General features: G+C 38.4%; 1 protein-coding gene across 2 annotated transcripts in view; it reads right to left on the bottom strand.

Annotated features, from left to right (window-relative positions):
• Nucleotides 1-683: 683 nt before the first annotated feature.
• CNTNAP4 (contactin associated protein family member 4) overlaps nt 684-18,654 on the bottom strand; it is a 288,013-nt gene continuing 270,042 nt past the window's right edge. For both annotated transcript variants that reach the window (XM_004014917.6, XM_042231474.2), the window contains 3 exons: nt 9,489-9,707; nt 8,734-8,805; nt 684-3,031 (listed from right to left, as the gene is read on the bottom strand). In XM_004014917.6, coding sequence (XP_004014966.3) covers nt 2,838-3,031; nt 8,734-8,805; nt 9,489-9,707 — 485 coding nt within the window. In that variant the 3' untranslated portion in view covers nt 684-2,837. The remainder of the gene's footprint in view (nt 3,032-8,733; nt 8,806-9,488; nt 9,708-18,654) is intronic.

The raw sequence follows: 18,654 nt of genomic DNA, 5'->3' as shown, positions 1-18,654 counted from the left end.
TGCTTAACTTCTGTCTGGTTGTTGTCTGGGTTCTTCTTCTTCTGGTTATTGTTTCTAACTTACTGTCTAAAGAATTTATTAAATTTGCTTTAAAGAGCAACACTGGGGAAAAAATTTTTTTAAATGGAACTATTTCCTTGAGCAGATATAGTTTATACAAAATTAAGATGTCATTTCCCAGGCATGACCCTTATTTCATGTGCCATGCTAAGTCCATTTTATTTCATATTTGAATTTAATGACATTTGAGAAATTTGGTCTTCTCAAAAGATAATATTAATTACATATTGTTTTCATTTGTGTCACTTGAAATAACCAATAAAGAATTTTTAAACTTTTATATTTCAGCAGGGTGTGCTATATTCTTACATATGATCCTATGCATATATATAGGGTTCATTGGCCAAGCTCTCTGCGGAAGTAAAAGGATATCACCCAATTTAAACATAAATAGCCTTTCAGCAAACAACTGCTAACAGTCAAATTGTTGTTCTCTGGAAAAATGTAAAATCTAGTTCAACTTCCTTGTTACAATCAGGAAACATTTTTGTATATTTTCTTTCATTTCTGAGTCTAGCTAAAAGGAAAAGTACATTATAAATGCAACTTTTGTTAACAATTCATAATAATCAAGAGGTGTACCAAAAAGTTTAAAAAAGTCACAAACACCAGTAAAGAAGGCATACATTTACACATCTTTTTACTGTTTTGAGAAAAAAAAAAATCCAGTATAATTCCCTCATTTGAAACTTTTATACAACATCTCAAAATATATTCTGCATTTTACTTCAAAAATGCATTTTATTAAGAAAAAAGAAGGAACAGATTACAAACCAGGGAATGAAAGTCATGGCGTATGATATATCAGTGCGTTTTAATGCCATAATGTTAAACCTAGCAGTGCAGACCACAGAGTACTGTGAGGCTTCACTGTCTATAAGCCTGTCTACCTTCCAGCTCCAACCAGGTTAACACTGCCACTAAATAACCAGAACACGTGTAAAAGATTCAGGGCTGTTAACGATTGTATTCAGCTTTGAATCAAATGAAAACTACCATTTTGGTGTTCAACCCCCTGGCAGCTACCACAGGACTTTAAAGAAAAAGAATGCCATGTATCCATATAGGTCTTTCATAAACCATGGTTACGAAAGATTTAGTCAAGCATTTATAGAAACATCAAAATGAATACAGTGCTATGAGAAAGGACAGGCGGGTTTTATGAGGAGAGTTAAGAGGGAAAATAAGGGAAAAAACATTCACTTTACATATTTCCAAATTGTTCTGGTGTGGACAAACTAAAGCATCTAATTTTTCCTTGGCAGACACCTGAAAAGTATGAGTATAAATGCCAAAGTGCTTTTGCTATATAATTGGCTTGTGGAACTCAAAGATAGCTATATGAAAACATCTTGTTCACATGGCCTCAAAGGTAATTACTGTAACAGTATCATAAAGTGATTGATAATTATTTGAATTTCAGGCATGTATATATCTCCTAATCAGAATGTACTAGTTAGTAAGTTATATTGATTTTTGGTTCTTTTTGAGAAATTTACTCCATCATCATAAATGAGAAGTAACTAAAATGATAGAATATAACATATAATATGCCATCACCCCTTAGAAGGAACACACTTTAACAACTCTACTGGTTTTGCAAAAAAAGGGGGCATGACTGAAGCTTATATTCCAAAAAGTATGCCCTGGAGATTAGTACATAGCTAAATATATACCTGAAGTGGGGGATATAATTTAGAATTAAGAATGGAGCTTACATGTCAAATTGTCTCTTTTTTCTAACACATAAGAAGATGCTCCATGGTATATAGTGAATAGAGATCAAAGAAAAGTGGGTGATATACTTTAGAAAAACAGAATTATAAACCTATAAAGAAAACTTACATAGGATTTGGGGAAAATATTCTCAGAAGTATATTCATTTGAGACATTACAGTTGTAAATAAAAAATAATTCTTTGCAGTGTTAAGAATTGTGTGTGTGTGTTTTATCAACAAGTTTACTTGCAAACATTTCACATTCTTTGGGAAATGGGCATTAACCAGGTTCTTGACTATTACCAATACCAAACCATGATAACAAATTAAACAGAAAAGTTTTAAAGGCAAGACATCACATACTGATGACCAATGCACTTTCTGAGTCTTGTTACATACAAATTTTATGTTCAGAGCTGGATCCTTACACGCAAAACCTCATGTTTTCAAAATCATTAAAAACAGTCAAATCGAAACAGAGCAATACAAACAAACCAATGAAAACAGAAACATTTTTCCAGACTATTGATAAATTGTATTGAATGCAATACAGAGAAAGGCAAAGGGGTTTATATACTTTTGGCCACGGAAGATGCAAACACCAGCCAAACAGGATCTTAGAAGCATTTCCAGGTCTATGAATAACACCGTGGGGACACCAAAGCAAACACAGCATATGTTCTCAAATAAAGCAAGGTCATTACAGTCCAATTTTGATTTTCACCTCTAACACAACTTAGGTAGCACATGGTTGAGAGGCTAGCGCTCCAGTTTTCACACTGAAAAACTGTAGCTCTCAAGTGAGTTAAACTTCTGCTTTAGATTGTATCAGGATGGCTGGAAATTAACAGCAATATCTAATCCTTGTTATACCGAATGACCGCTATGGGAAATAAGTCAATGGATGAGGCCTCCTGGAGCCATCTTGAGTCTGGCAACATGGCAGTGCTGCAAATCCATTGCCTGTACATTCAGTGTGAGAACTTGGTTTTTGTTCTTTGAGAGCCCCTGGCTTTTAAATCAGGCTATTGTAATTATACGGTAAATCATCTCTGCCAATCAGAAGAAGTACTCTTTCTGATTTTCACTGACTGCATTTTGTATATTAAGCTCACTTTTCAAAACAGCCTCAGCATTGTCTACATTCTCTGACCTTTTTGCCTCATTTCTTTTGTATAACCTTTTCTGCTGATAAATGCGGACAGCTATGGCAGTGATGCACAGCAAGATAAAGATCACAACAGCTATCAAACCTAGTGAGAGAAGAGAAAAGAAACACAAAATCAGAACCGTTGTCCAAATAGAAACTGTATAGACTTCATTGTGTAAGAAATCATAATAAAACAATTTGCTACCAAAATCAAGCATCTAGTATATGTAATTTGGAAATATCAAAAACCTCAGGCATTTCTGGATCAAGTATTATCAAAATATGTTGAGTTTACTTTTGAGTTCTGTCAGTCTTATGGGCCCACCTTCATTTATTCTGAATGCATATTATACTGGATTATTTAGTGTATTTGTATATACACTTTTTAAATAATATATTACCTACACATCTCTAAGTCCATGGGGTCACCTCATATTAATATCTAGACAAGTTTAGTTATTTTGAAATTATATAGTAGCAGTAACATCATAAAATAATTTAATGTGTTTTTAATACTTAATTATGTGAACATTTTAAACCTGAACTTTAGTTGATTTACAATGTTGTATTAGTTTAAGGTGTATACCATGATTCCATTATACATTATATATATATACACACATACATGTGTATCTATTATTTTTCAAATTCTTTTCCTTTATAGGTTATGACAAAATATTGAGTAAAGTCCCTGTACTATACAATAGGTCCTTGTTAGTTATCTATTTTACATATAGTAGTGTGTATATGTTGATCCCAATCTCCTAATTTATCCCCTTAAATGTTAACATTTTAATGAAGTTGATTATCAATAATTTGTTATATCCCTAAATAGCAAGAACAAGTTTTGTATGAATAATCCTTACTATGAAATATATCGATCCTGATACATAGATAAGATTATGTCTATATTAAGAATATTGATTTTTTGAGACATCTGATTGTTAATAAAAAATGTAAATACCACAGCGGTTAGCTATGCTAATTGGTTACCAATTCTGTCATTACGTTAAGTCAGTTATCTTCAAAGTGAGATCTCTGAATCCTTGATAGTTCCTGGAACACTTTGAGGAGGCCCATCGGGTCAAAGCTACCCGTAATAACTCTAAGATGCCTTTTTCACCATGTTGACGTGTCCACTTAGAGAACAAAGCAAGGTTAGGTAGAGTTCCTGGTACCTTAACATGAACTAAGGCAAGGTCACCAAACTTTCAAAGTGGTCACTGAATTCATAAAGTAAGCAGGCACTGCTCTGCCGGCTTCATTTAAGAATGTCCTTGATGAAGCACTAAAAATTTTACATTTTGTCAAATTGTGACCTTTGCCCATAAGACTTTCTAACATTTTGTGTGTTGAAATGGAAAGTATTTGTAAAGTACGGATACTTCTAGTGCAGACTGAAGTACGGTAGCTGTCTCCGGAAGAAGGCCAGTGTGAACATTCAGTTGAGTTGTGAGCTGAACTAGTTGCTTTTTCCTGTAACGAACACTGTTTTTATTGGAAAGAACGACTGACAGATAAACTGTGGTTGTTTTAACTTGGATATCTGGCAGAAATTTTCTCTAAAATGAAGTAAATCTGTCACTTCAAGATAAACAACTGACAGTGTAGGATGCCAATGATCAAAGCCAAGTTTTCAAATGGAAAGCAGAATTTGGGAAACTGTTGTCTGTCACAAGTTTGAGAGTTCCTCATACTTAGACTCTTCTGGTGAAATCAGCGGCTGCGTTAACATAGTGTTTCAGATGAAAATAAGTACAACGGAAACAGCAATATGGATGGAGTCTCATATCATAAAAGAAGGACTCTTTGCTCTAGTTTAAAGTAGGCGTAAACAACTCTAATAACTCCAACTGAAACCAAAACTTTGAAGGTCCTCATCAGTCACAATGGATTCTCGAGTACATGATCTGATGGGCAGATTGACTACAGCTAATAGTATTGCCAGGGGCTAAGCCGATTTTTGGCTATGACACACTTATCTGAGAGGGACAGCAGAAACTTCAAAGGTCCTCATCAGTCACAATGGATTCTAAAGTACATGATCTGATGGGCAGAGTGACTACAGCCAATAATATTGCTAGGGGCTAAGCTGATTTTTGGCTATGTCAGCTTTATCTGAAAGGGACAGCAATTCCTTGCTGATAGATCTAACATAAATCTGATAAGTGAATTCTGTATTGAAATTTGAAGAATTTTCTAATGGATATAATTGGGGTTTTTTGTTATATTAATAAAGAATAATTGAAATCAGAACATCCATTTGTTGTCATATATTTTGCCTCTCATCTTAGAAAAGTAATGAGTTATTATCAGTATTCTATTGCTTGGTTTAGGCTTCTGGTTTAAAGAAAGAGATCCTAAACAATTTCAATGGAGAAAGCTGACGAAGTAGGTACAGACAGTAGGCTATGTTGCTGTGCTCTGCTTAATCATGTCCGACTCTTTGCAGGTCCATGGACTGTAGTCTGCCAGGCTCCTCTGCCCACATCATTTTCCAGGCAAGAATACTGGAATGGGGTGCTATTTCCTAGCCTACTGGATCTTTCTGACCCAGGGATCAAGCTCATATTTCCTGCATCTCCTGTGTCTCCTGCATTGGCAGGGGGATTCTTTACCACCAGCACCACTTGGGAAGCCCACACAGACAGCAGGCTACTGCAGACAAAATCATGGATGGGCTCTGGAATGGGTTTGCTCCATGCATGTGGTTTATCTCTTGTGATTGGAGACAGTTTATATTATTTGGCCACCTGATGCAAAGAACTGACTCATTGGAAAAGACCCTGATTCTGGGAAAGATTGAAGGCAGGAGGACAAGGGGACAAGGATGAGGGGAGAGGATGAGGTGGTTGGATGGCATCACCAACTCAATGGACATGAGTTTGAACACGCTCCAGGAGTTGGTGATGGACAAGGAGGCCTGGCGTGCTGCAGTCTATGGGGTCACAAAGAGCTGGACACAATTGAGTGACTGAACTGAACTGAATTAGAGACAGTGTTATGTCAGGGTTTGTTAAGTCCAAGAAAAACCTTGATTTAACATGATACATCAGAAAAAAAAAAGAAAGGAAAAAAGATATTATAAATGAAATATGACCACCTGCTGCATTCTGTGACATTACTATCTGAAGTTCTGTGTGAATGTGTTTTATGATGAAATTACGTAGCTTGCTGTCTCAACCTGACCATTCATATCTGTGAAGTCTGATCAGAAACTCTCTCTAGTGTCTGAGTCACCAGTTTCAAATGTCTTATTAAATCAATTTCCCCACTTCACCCTGTTTATTTATTTGCTGTTTATAATTCAAGAAAAAGATTGCCTAAAATGTAAAACATAGGAGAATTAGCCAATTAGAATACACTTAAATGGACTGACTCATGTTACACAGTGGATGCAAGTTAAGAGTAAGAAGACCAGTTGAAGAAATCTACCACAATGCTAGCAGATGGAGAAACACGCTAGAGAATGGTATTCTGTGATTTAGCAGATGAATTGCATGTGATCCCAGACAAGGCCTTTGGAGCTTAGATGGCCACAACCCGCTGCTCTGCTTCTGAAGCTCAGTCCCTGCCGTGATCAAAAGCAGGCACCACTGGATCCGAAGGCCCTGGGGAGACCCTGAGCAGCAAACCTTCCATAGAGTCTTGCTCTGCTCTATGCATCTGAGTCAAGTGAGAATTTCACACACGACCTACAACTTGCTTCCATTCTAGAATAACACAGAATAACTTATAAACACACTTCTTCCTGTACTCTGCAAATCTTGCCAGTAATCTTTGCCAAAGGTATGATAAAAAGAGTAAATATTTGCTCTAACATTGGCATGACTACATAATAACACTGTATCTACATCTCCCTATATTCATACTATATTTATCTGTGTATAGGAAATATACAGTAAAAGCACCATTATTGTTGCAGAAACCAGTAATCGAGAAACCAAGCACCACACTTGGAGAGTTGGAGAACTCAGGTTTACTACGCCAGCAGGTGCAGAGGAGTTAACACTCCAAGCTCTGAGCCCGGAACAAAGGGGTTATGGAGTTGGTTTTTTTTTTTTTGGTTACGGAGTTTTTATAGGCAGACTATAGTGGGCAACACTAGCTGCTAATAGGCTGGTTTAAACTAGGGGGTTTTGCATGCATGGGAATAGTGGTCAAGACAGGAAGGGGAATGCCTGACCTTTACAGGGACAGGCATGATTAAGCAGATTTGCAGGGGCTGGGCGGGCAATTGCAAAGAGCAGGACAAGGTGAGTGAGATAAGCTCCGGTTCCTAGTATTGAAATCCCCATTTTCCAAGACTACGTGACCTACGTGATCCAGACTTTGCAAGGAGCAAGCTGAGTTACAGAGACAGAACAAACAGGAGGTTACGTAAAATTTTAACTTTTCCTCTTCATTATGAGACTGAGACAATTTGTTTGACTAGGAGTCCCAAATTGAAATGTTGAGCGCATTGTATTGATAAATGGTATAACTTTAAATTTAGAGTTTTTACCATTTAATGTTTTAATGCTATATTAATATATTTATTTTACACATGCAGATTTGAACTACTTTTCTAACAGGGTGAGGAGCCTATTTTATGCATCTTTTATTTATATACCATTAATTTGACAAAAAATAAAGCAAATGAAAAAGCAATGGGGATTTTAATATTCTCACAAATTTTGATCAGTACTGTTCTGTCTAAATAAAATTCTAAGTACTTAAAGGAAGCTGATGTCTACGTAAGTAAGGGTGTAAAAAGTAGAGAACCAAATGGATCAATTATAAGCCCACATAAGCTGGTCAAGTATATGTCTAATCACATTACTTGGCAAAATAATAAAATAATTGCTTACTTTCTATATCATTTGCAGAATATGGAGAAAAGGTGAACCATTTAATATTTCAATAATCTGATTAATAATATTCTGAAAACCATTAATCAGGAAGAAAAAGGTTTATGTGGGGGCTTGGTTTTGAATAAATTATGTCTCAGAGAATATGCTGCTCTACTGCCAGGAAGATATATATTTAAATTTTTTGGTGCTAATTTTGCAATTTAAAATAAGTAATAAACCACTTTTATTCCATTAGCTTAGTATTTGATAAAATGCAAATACACCTGTAATATTCATTGAGAGGAGCATCTAAACCATGAAAGTAATCCCCTTTATTAAGCATTAGGGCAACAATAAACACATGCTTTTAATGTTCATCTCAGAATTTTCCAACTAGTTATATAAATTCTTGCAGAAGCAGCGGTGTGTCCAAGAAACCAAAAAATGACACTTCCTTAAATACAATCAGAACACCCTAGGGAGTACAAATGGCCATTATAAAGCTGAATGATACTCATTATTAGTACTATGTCCTAATGAATATCTAATACTAATACTTGAGTGTGGTGTTTCAGTGAAATTATCAATTATTTACACTGGAAATCTCCAAGGAAGCTGCAATTTAGGAAGACTATGTGACAATCCAATGCAAATAATAAACCACCTTCCTGACCTCAGGATTCACTGATAACTCTTCATGTACTGTCTGCTCAGTGTCCAACTCTTTAGGGACACCATGGACTGTAGCCCGCCAGGCTCCTCTGTCCATGGAATTTCCCAGGCAAGAATACTGGAGTGGGTTGCCACTTCCTTCTCCAGGGAATCTTCTCTACTCAGGGATAGAACCTGCATCTCCTATATCGGCAGGCAGATTCTTTACCAGCAGCCCCATTGTGTCTATAATGCTAAATATTCACCATTATTAGCAACGATATTAAGGACCGAAGAAGAGCTCATTCACGCTTTCTGTTACCTCCAATGACTGCAGAGTCACTTTTGATTGTATTAGTGAGGGGTTCTCTGTCATCTCTTGTTCCAGAATGATCTACATTAAAGGACAAAAAAGAGGGGAATGGGATGATACAGGAGAGTAAAAAGAAGACTTTTTAAAAATTCATAAACAGTTTAAATCAGAACAGAATTATAGAGGTCAGTGTGGGATGTCTATAACTGTAAACTTTTGCAATACCCACATGCAAAGGCCCAGATGAATAAGGAATTAAGAACTGAGAATCTAAAAAAGAAATGGGAAAGAATCAAAGGTTAAATTTATATTTAAATAAAATAAGATTATAAACCAGTTTTAAGAATCCATTTCAAATACTTATGGCTGTTTCATGTTGATGTATGGCAAAAACCAACACGAGGGAAAGTGAGAATGTTAGTCACTCAGTCTTGTCCGGCTCTGCGACCCCATGGACTGTAGCCTGTTAGTCTGTTCATGGAATTCCCCAGACAAGAAAACTGGTGTGGGTTGTCATTCCCTTCTCCAGGGAATCTTCCCGACCCAGAGATCAAACCTGGGTCCCCTGCATGCCAGGTGGATTCTTTACCATCTAATCCACCAGGAAAGCCCAACCAACACAATATTGTAATCATTCTCCAATTAAAAATAAATTAAGGAAAAAGAAATCATTTTGGGAACACAGCATCACAGAAACATCAGAAGATTTTAATATTCAGTGGATATACTGTTTGCGACTGGGTAAAGGAAAAGCCATACGCCACCTGCAAAGGAGTGTGTCCTCTCCCTAGATGTGGCATCAGTGCCAGCCTGGGCCACACAGCTGGACTCCGTCACGTGTCCTGAGATGGTGATGGGGGCTGGGCGGCTGGGCTGCAGAGCGGCCTTCAGCGGGGCCACGTGGCTGACCTGCACAGCAGACAGACAGCCCAGGAAGCCCTGTGCGCCCGCCAGTGCTGTCTCCTGGTCCACATCGCTGTGTTCTGTGAAGCCAAAGAGACGTGGCAGTACCGATAACAGAGAAGGTGCAAACAGCCAGTGCCACAGTGCAATAGTCCAAGTCTTGATGATACAGCAGCAATACGTACTCAGCTACTAAATTCCTTTTGCTTCTGTCTTTATTACAAGACATTCACAAAGTCTTTCCACAACTACTGGTGACATATCCCAGGTTAATGAAGACAAGTGTTTAAGCATGGCTAATTAAATACATTGAGCACTCTCTGGAAATCATTAAAGCTTCTACAAGAATGGGTCTGATAATGAACTGATCTGGGTTCCTGCAGATATTACGTAAGAGGCTGTATCTCAAAGCCATTAGGCAGTCTACTTCCTCATGTCCAGCAGTGAAATCTCTCACCTCCATGCTGCCTTTACTCCCTGTCGCACTGTCCACCTATCACTCGGACTGAGGCAGTGTGCATCCCCTATAGCTAGATAACCCTTCCCCATTTTAATGAGCATTCGGTTAATATGGGATTACTGCGGGGCAGAGATTGGTTTGAATGTCAAAATATTAATTCATAATTTTACAGTGGAGAAGATATTTCATGCTTGGCAAGCATGAAATCTAAACAAGGGGCATTAATTTTAGGTTTTTAACATTCAAATGGTATCAGCCTACGATGCATCCACCCACTCAACAAGATCATAAAACAGTAGGATTCCTCTTCCCTCTGCTGCACATATGTGGACACCAACATTTGCATTTTTTCTCTCTTTTTAAAGTGAAAGTGTTAGTTGCTCAGTCATGTCTGGCTCTTTGAGACCCCATGGACTGCAGCCAGCTGGATTCCTCTGTCCATGGGATTCTCCAGCTAAGAATACTGGAGAGAGTAACCATTTCCTTCTCCAGGGGATCTTCCCAACTCAAGTATCAAACCCATGTGTCCTGAATTACAGGCAGATTCTTTACAGCCTGAGTCATCAGGGAGGCCCTTTTGAAAAACTAATAAAACAAATACTGTATTTATGAATGCTTATTATACGGTAGGCACTATTCTGAGGAATTTGACTTGCATGTTTGTGTTTAACTCACACAGGGCTCCAAAATCACTGCAGATGGTGATTATAGCTATGAAATTAAAAGATGCTTACTCCTTGGAAGGAAAGTTATGACCAACCTAGACAGCATACTGAAAAGCAGAGACATTACGTTGCCAACAAAGGTCCGTCTAGTCAAGGCTATGGTTTTTCCAGTGGTCACGTGAGAGTTGGACTGTGAAGAAAGCTGAGCGCTGAAGAATTGATGCTTTTGAACTGTGGTGTTGGAGAAGACTCTCGAGAGTCCCTTGGACTGCAAGGAGATCCAACCAGTCCATTCTGAAGGAGATCAGTCCAGGGTGTTTATTGGAAGGACTGATGCTGAAGCTGAAACTTCAATACTTTGGCCACCTGATGCAAAGAGCTGACTCATTGGAAAATACCCTGATGCTGGGAAAGATTGAGGGCAGGAGGAGAAGGGGATGACAGAGGATGAGATGGTTGGATGGCATCACTAACTCAATGGACATGGGTTTGGGTAGACTCATGGGAGTTGGTGATGGACAGAGAGGCCTGCGGTTCATGGGGTCTCAGAGTCAGACACAACTGAGTGACTGAACTGAACTGAACTGAGCCATGAATAACCTATTTAAGTCACACAGACAAGACCCTTTAGGTTGAGAATTTTAGTGATTTGCCTGAGGTTACTCGGCTGTTGGCCTCATGCACTGGACTCTAGGCCTGTTGGGTTCTTTTGTTTATTATTGACACATTCTTTCTTTTACTCTGCTTATATTCTCTGTGGTGCTTTTTTTCTTCTTCATCTTCTTTTTTTTTTTTTACTTGACAGTTGTTCTTGAAATGGCTCTGGGCAACTCAATTCTGATTGAACCTGTCTTTGCTATATCAAGGTTTTTGAAGAACACTTCCTTTTGTTCTATTTTCATTCACATTTTATGCCTTTTAAATAAAAATACTGATTAGATATTTAGCATCATGAGTATCATACTATATTAAAACAATCTGAAAATTAGAGAGATTATGTTACCTTCCTGTTGTGCTGGGGGATACAGTATTCAGACAAAGGCATTCCAGCTCTGGAGGCTTTTAGCACCAGGCTATCCTGCCTCTCTGCACAAGGAGCCCTGAGAGGCATTCTGCTGCTCTGTGAGCACACAGGAGACCCTCAACACCAGCACCTGCTACACAGGAGGTGCTTCATCACATTTGTGTGTAAACCAAAGAACTAACTCAGTCCTACCACACAGCAGCCACCCATCTGACTGGATGGAAATACATTCAAACATACATATTTTTAGAAAAAGAGAGCATTCTTGCTTTGGAGTTTTGTTTTTTGTTTTTAAACTCTATCAAGAAATAAAGAGAAATATACTTTAATAGCAACATAATCAGAACAGTGCTTCTCATATTTCTTCTCCAGAGTTAAAATCTCGAATAACATGTCTATAGATCTTAAAAAAAAATCTTACCTTTTGAATAAAAACAACAACTAAAAGTAAATAAATAAGACTCACTTCTCTGGTAAAAACTTGATATGAGGCAACTTTTAAAAATCCTATAGCTTTAGACTGAAAATATCTACCTCTTATAAAATATTGTTAAAAAAAAAAAGCTTTAAGCTCTAAAACTTCAAGTGGTCAATCAATATTTGTTTTAAGAGCTAAATGTACAGGAAACACATTCCCTGCTGTTCGAGCATCTTACATTCTAGAAGGGGAGACAATAAACATGAAACAGGAATGGATGAGAATTTTGAAGACTGATAATGCTATGAAGAAGTAAATTAGAAAGTGTGATGGAGTGGATACGGAACAGAAATTTATCTTGATGGATTAGGTGATTTTTCTGTGTGTCTGTTTTAAGGATGACTCTGCACAGCCCTATTTTCTTAGTCATCTGTACATATTACTCCAATGTCTTCTGGCTCTTCTTTCTTACATTTTGCAAGATTCCCTGCGATTTAGGGATTTTTTGAATCTGATTGTTCCTGTTGTGTATCTTCGCTCATCAATGCACAGAACATGGTGGGCGCTTTTAATCTGCAGCTTGGAAAATTCCATATGTTGAGTGTGCAACCACTGGTTCAGTTTCGCCCCTTTTGTACTTCTGGACTGCCGAGTATTCATGCCAAACCTCCTCTGCATGAATATTAACTGCCTTTAATTTCCCTCCTGATTTCTTTTAGGACTTGTTTTTGTGTGGGTCCATGGCTTCACTCACACAAGGAGCAATAGTTAGAAGTGGACATGGAACAATGGACTGGTTCAAAACTGGGAAAGGAATACAAGAAGAGTGTATACTGTCACCCTGTTTATTGAACTTCTTTGCAGGTCTGTCAGGTGAAACGCTGGGCTGGATTAATCCCAAGCTGGAATCAAGATTGCGGGGAGAAATATCAATAACCTCAGATATGCAGATGATACCACTCTAATGGCAAAAAGTGAAGAGGAACTGAACAGCCTCTTGATGAAGGTGAAAGAAGAGAGTGAAAAATCTGGCTTGGGGTTCATGTTTGGGAATGCATGTAAGAATTAAAGATTTTAAAATTTAAAAAATAAAAAACTAAAAAAAAAAAAAAAACTCAACATTCAAAACACTAAGATTGTGGCATCCAGTCCCATCACTTCATGGCAAAAAAAAGGGGGGCAAAAGTGGAAGCAGTGACAGATCTTATTTTCTTGGGCTCCAAAATCACTACAGATGATGACTGTAGCCATAAAATTAAAAGATGCTTGCTCCTTGGAGGGAAAGCTATGATAAACCTAGACAGCATTATTAAAAAGCGGAGACATCACATTGTTGACAGAGGTTCACAGAGTCAAAGCTGTGGTTTTCCCAGTAGTCACATGCAGATGTGAAAGCTGGACCATAAAGAGGCTGAGCACCAAAGAACTGATGCTTTTGAATTATGGTGCTGGAGAAGACTCTTGAGAGTCCCCCGGATTGAAAAGAGATTAAACCAGTCAATCCTAAAGAAAATCAACCCTTTATTTATTGGAAGGACTGACACTGAAGCTGAAGCTCCAATACATTGACCACCTGATGGGAAGACTCTGTCGCTAGGAAAGACTGAAGGCCAAAAGGAAAGGTGGCAGAGGATGAGACAGATAGATAGATAACATCACTGACTCAATGGACGTGAATTTGCATAAATTCTGGGAGACAGTGGAGGACACGTGAGCCTGGCGTGCCACAGTCCACGGGGTCTCAAAGAATCGGACATGACTGAGCCGCTGAACAACAACAGTGCTTCACTCACTTGCTCTCCAGGGATGATTTCAAATATCCATAAAGACAACTTTTGTTTCAGTCTGGGAAAATCATACTTTTAGTTCCTCAAGGTCTTTTTTGGCTTGGCTAGAATTTCCTTGCATTGCTCTTGCTAGATTTCCCTCAGGAGGGGTTCTGTCTCCTTGGATAGCTTACTTCTGGTTGTCCTGGTTTCTCTCCCTTCTGACTGCTGGTGAATCAAGGGCTGTGTACAGGGTTGTTTTTCTCATCTGCTGGTTGATTCTCCATCACTGTGTCTTCAGGTGGTTGACTCCCAGAGAAGGTAGACAGTGTATCAGCCATCCTTGTCAGTCGGCCAAACACCTGCTCAACTTCAGGATACAGAAAACTTGGCCCAAATTTCAGGACTGAGGAAGTTCTCACATTTCATTCAAAGCAGGAAGACAGAAGCCCTGAGTTTCCAATGCTGCCCTTTCCCCACAGGGTCCCAGGGATCTCTGCAAGCCAAGCATTTCTCAGGATCCACACAATTCAGGATCTCCCCTAAGACTCCTGTAGGCTGGTCCCCAGGCTCCCTTCCAACCAGAAGCAGGGAGTCTCAGAACATAGTCTCACTGGCAGCCTCTAGGCAACTCAATAGCTGGGCTGGACCATCAACCCCCTTGTTTCAGGAGACTCAATGGGTTGAAATTAGAAGTTGGAGAGAAAGAAACTATGGGATTTTGCAGCCATCTTCCCAGAATTGAGTCAGGATGAAATTAGCAATTATATTAAGTTGCTTAAAAGCAATACCTAGCATCAGATAGCTGCACTGAGAACAGGGCTAGTACAGCCAATAAGCAAAAATATCTATCTGTCCTCTTATCTGACTTCAGAAATATCAACAACATCTAAGTGTTAGAGCAGGACAGGTGGAGGAATTGAAGACAAATATCACTCTACTTCACTGAAATCCTGATAAGACAATTACATTTAGATTGTTTCTGGTTATAAAAATCCCTAACCAACCCAGATTTTGAGGGTGATCCTGCCTGTTAAAAAATTAGCCTCAACTGTATCTTCCAATCAAGGGAATGACTTCTGCTTTTGTAAAGAAATCTTCTCCCAAAAGTTCTAAAATAAGAAAAGAGTACCAAGGAGTTAAAATTTGTTTGAAGCATTTTTCTATTTATTACCAGAGAGAGGAAACTGTTTCTGGAAAGGATATGAAATAAATGAAGAACAATTAAAACCAGAAGAGTTTCATGAAACTTGCGGCTCTCAAAGCAACAGTAACAACAAAACAAAACAAAAGACCTCAAAACAAACCTAAGTAGTTTGACCATACCTATGGAGACGGGGCCATCTTAAGAAGGGATCTCAAGGCCTGTAATCCATAAAGATAAAGAAACCTTGCCAGAAAATGGTACAGTGACTCAGTGCCTAAACCCAGCAGGATATTTTTAGCATCATAGGCAAGTACAACTAGGATGTAACAATGACAAAAGTTAGCAGAAAAGGAAAATGGCAAAGCAGACAGCAAATACAGTACGGATAATGTCAGCTTTTCATAAAAGGTATTTATATGCCAACCAAGCCTACTGCTCTGAGATACAACCCTGAGAACTGATGAATGTAAAAGCTATTTATAGCGAGGCATCTCGGGGTAACCTGAGCTTCTCTTTTGCTTTCAGCACGACCTGTCTCACTGGAAGTGTCATTTGACTGGACTTTTACAAAATCACAGTGTCCTTAAGTAACTGAATTAAACTTTCTTGTGTGCCCCCTGGGCTTTGAAGCAGGTTTGACATAAAATACCCCTGTGACTGAGGTCTGTTCCTGAGCTCTTCTGAGGAGGTGCAAAAGACATCCTCTTCCCTCTGACCACACACTTTATTTACCTCTGGCCCAGGTCTCCACTGCAGAAACCTGAGTTACTTCCTGGCTCTGCAGTCTCACAAGAGATAAATGGTTCCCACTGTCACTGTCTTTAAATATACCAAGGCTACTGCTTGCGATGAGGGAAAACATCTTCAGGCTAAGAAAACTTTCCTAACATAAAAAAACAAATCTGTAAACAAAACAAGTAAAAAAAAAAAGAACTCAGAACTAAAGTTAATGAGTTTGGATAACCAAAGCCAATGTAATGCAGCTGATTAATTTTTCGAGGAAGATGGACCCAGGATGCAACCTGATTCTTCCCCCCAAGATGTAGCAACCGGTTTCTGCTCTCAGTGCTCTGGCACTATGACATTTCTCACATACAAAAGTCATAAGCAGTCACTGTAAACATCACTCAGCCTCTGAACAGTAATTTTCAATCATTTTGCAACAGGTCAAATTATGTTATTATTCAAAATGTGGGCACATTATGCTATGAGAGGTTTTTATGCAATTTCAAGAGTATGTAATGATTTAATGGAGATATTTTTTTTTCCATGCAGTGGAATTGTGACCCAATAAAAGCTTAATGAATTAGCCAAACAACTATATACCTGCATATTTCCTTTGATTAATTACATCTTGGAAAGATGTCTTTTTCTGTAATTTTTGCTTAAGTAGGTCTCTTAAAGGAGCTGATTGAGGAATCATTCACTTTGGCCTCAGTAGTTAATACATTTTGAACACACTTAACAAAGAAACGACATCAGACTGTCTGCCTCTTCAGAAGGAAGAACAGAAATGGAGTAAGTGTTTCCTCTCTGTCCTCATCTCTACAGATGGGAGTGGACTGTAGGAACGATTTTTAGCTCCAGTCATCATTAACAAGCATCAGGAGTAGCTCTCAAGCAACGAGGATGATTTCGAGGAAGCAGTATCTTACTCTGATGACACGGAAACCATCCCCAGCCCTCGGTTATACTTAACAGCCAACACGAGCAGAATTCACATTTCGCTGCCCTTGCTCTGACAGAGCTGTAGACCTTGGGCTGGCCGGACCAGTGTCTGCTGTGTCTGTGCCCTCTCTCCACCCCAAAGGTCCTGTATCTGGACTCCTGTCAATTGCACCCTCTCCCTCTCTCATTCGCCAATGCCTGGTGTTTAATAAATTCACTCAACAGTACTGTAAGGCCCTGATCATAGTTTTATTTTTCACTTATTCCTGATGCAGGTACAATTTCAAGCACATCAGTAAACTAAAGAAATAATTGCTTTCTCCTTTTTATTTTATAAATCATTTGAATTTTATCACTGTCTGAGGGTTTCTAGGTTTTGGCAGCTGATATATAATTTGGGATTTGGGGTTTTGGCTTCTATCATTTGCTCTCCATTGAAGTGTAAGTAGAGCTCTGTTTTATGATGTTTAACAGCCAAACCCTTGTCAACGGCACACACTTGCCCATCCCACCCGGAGCATGTACTTGCGATCATATGTGCTTCTGACAAAATCCCAGTGTCTACCTTATCATTTGCTCTGTAATTAAAATCAGATCAAACATTTCAACATCATGAGTGTTCTTTGCTTTTAGAATATGACACTTCTGATCAATGCTCGTGTATCATGATGAGGAGAAAGGCTATTTTTAAGTTTCTAGGTGTGGCCAATTCAAAATGATATAGCTGTATCTGGAAATGACTGGAGCCATGATAAGGATGAAGTCATGCCAGGTACTGAAGATGGTCTATATTATAATTATCAAAATACTAAAAAATCAACCATACCAAAAAAAAAGTGATGTTAAAGTAGACTTTTTATTTTTTTGCTCCAAATGGTACTTCTCTTTTAAAATAAACCCTCCATTATCTTAAGAGATGTTTCCCAATATATTTACACAATTGCAGTGCCCTTAGCTTACTTGGCTCATGTATTTTCCTCACCTCTGGGCTCTGAAGTGAGTTTTACATAAAGGATTCCTGACACATTGAGATTGTTCTCAAGATCTTCATCAGGGTAAGTGGATGTCCGATCTTGGCTGACTACAGACTTTATTTACATCTGGCCTAAATCCCACCACAGTGATCCAAGAGCACTTCCTGGCTCTGCGGCCTCGGTAGAGGGAAATGATCTTTAATGGCCATCAATCACCTCCAATATACAAAAGCTCAGGATGAGTGCAAATAATCATCCAGTTGTTACTCAAATAAATCATAAATCTATCCTAACATATTAAAGTATTCAGACTTAGAATCAAGAGCTTCACTTTATAGTGAATTCTGAATATGAAAACCAAATGTAATGTACTTTATTGAATATAGGAGTATCTGAATTCAGCTGCTTTGGCAAAGAGCTTGATCTTCCCATCCAGCTCCCAACTACTAATGACTATTATGGCCAAAGTTACTGCATCCTCAAATATTTTAAGTGTAGTAGAAAGTTAGAGATGGTTTTCATGTCAGATTGATATGATTTCTAAAATTTACCCTCCTTTCAACATCTGCTAGTCATACTGATTAATAGTGACAATGATCCAAAATTATTCCCATGATTCTTCCTAAGTGTAAGGAATGAGTATGGAAAACAGGGGAAGAATGCCCTTTATTTTTGGGGTCCATCTGAAATGGCAGTGGATGGTCATATCCTTGAGTGTTTGTTTGAAAATGTAGGCAAATGACAACTCTAAAATGTTTATTTTCTGCTCCCTTAAAAGAAATATTCAGATATTATAAAATGATATAAGTATTTTACTATTTTTCTTAGCTGCACCACGCAGCTTTCAAGATCTCAGGTCCCTGGCAGAGACTGAACCCAGGGCCATGGAGGTGAAAGATCCGAGT

This window comes from Ovis aries, chromosome 14 (assembly GCF_016772045.2).
Source record: "Ovis aries strain OAR_USU_Benz2616 breed Rambouillet chromosome 14, ARS-UI_Ramb_v3.0, whole genome shotgun sequence".
NCBI lineage: Eukaryota > Metazoa > Chordata > Mammalia > Artiodactyla > Bovidae > Ovis > Ovis aries.
This window is presented reverse-complemented; position numbering and strand designations above follow the sequence as displayed.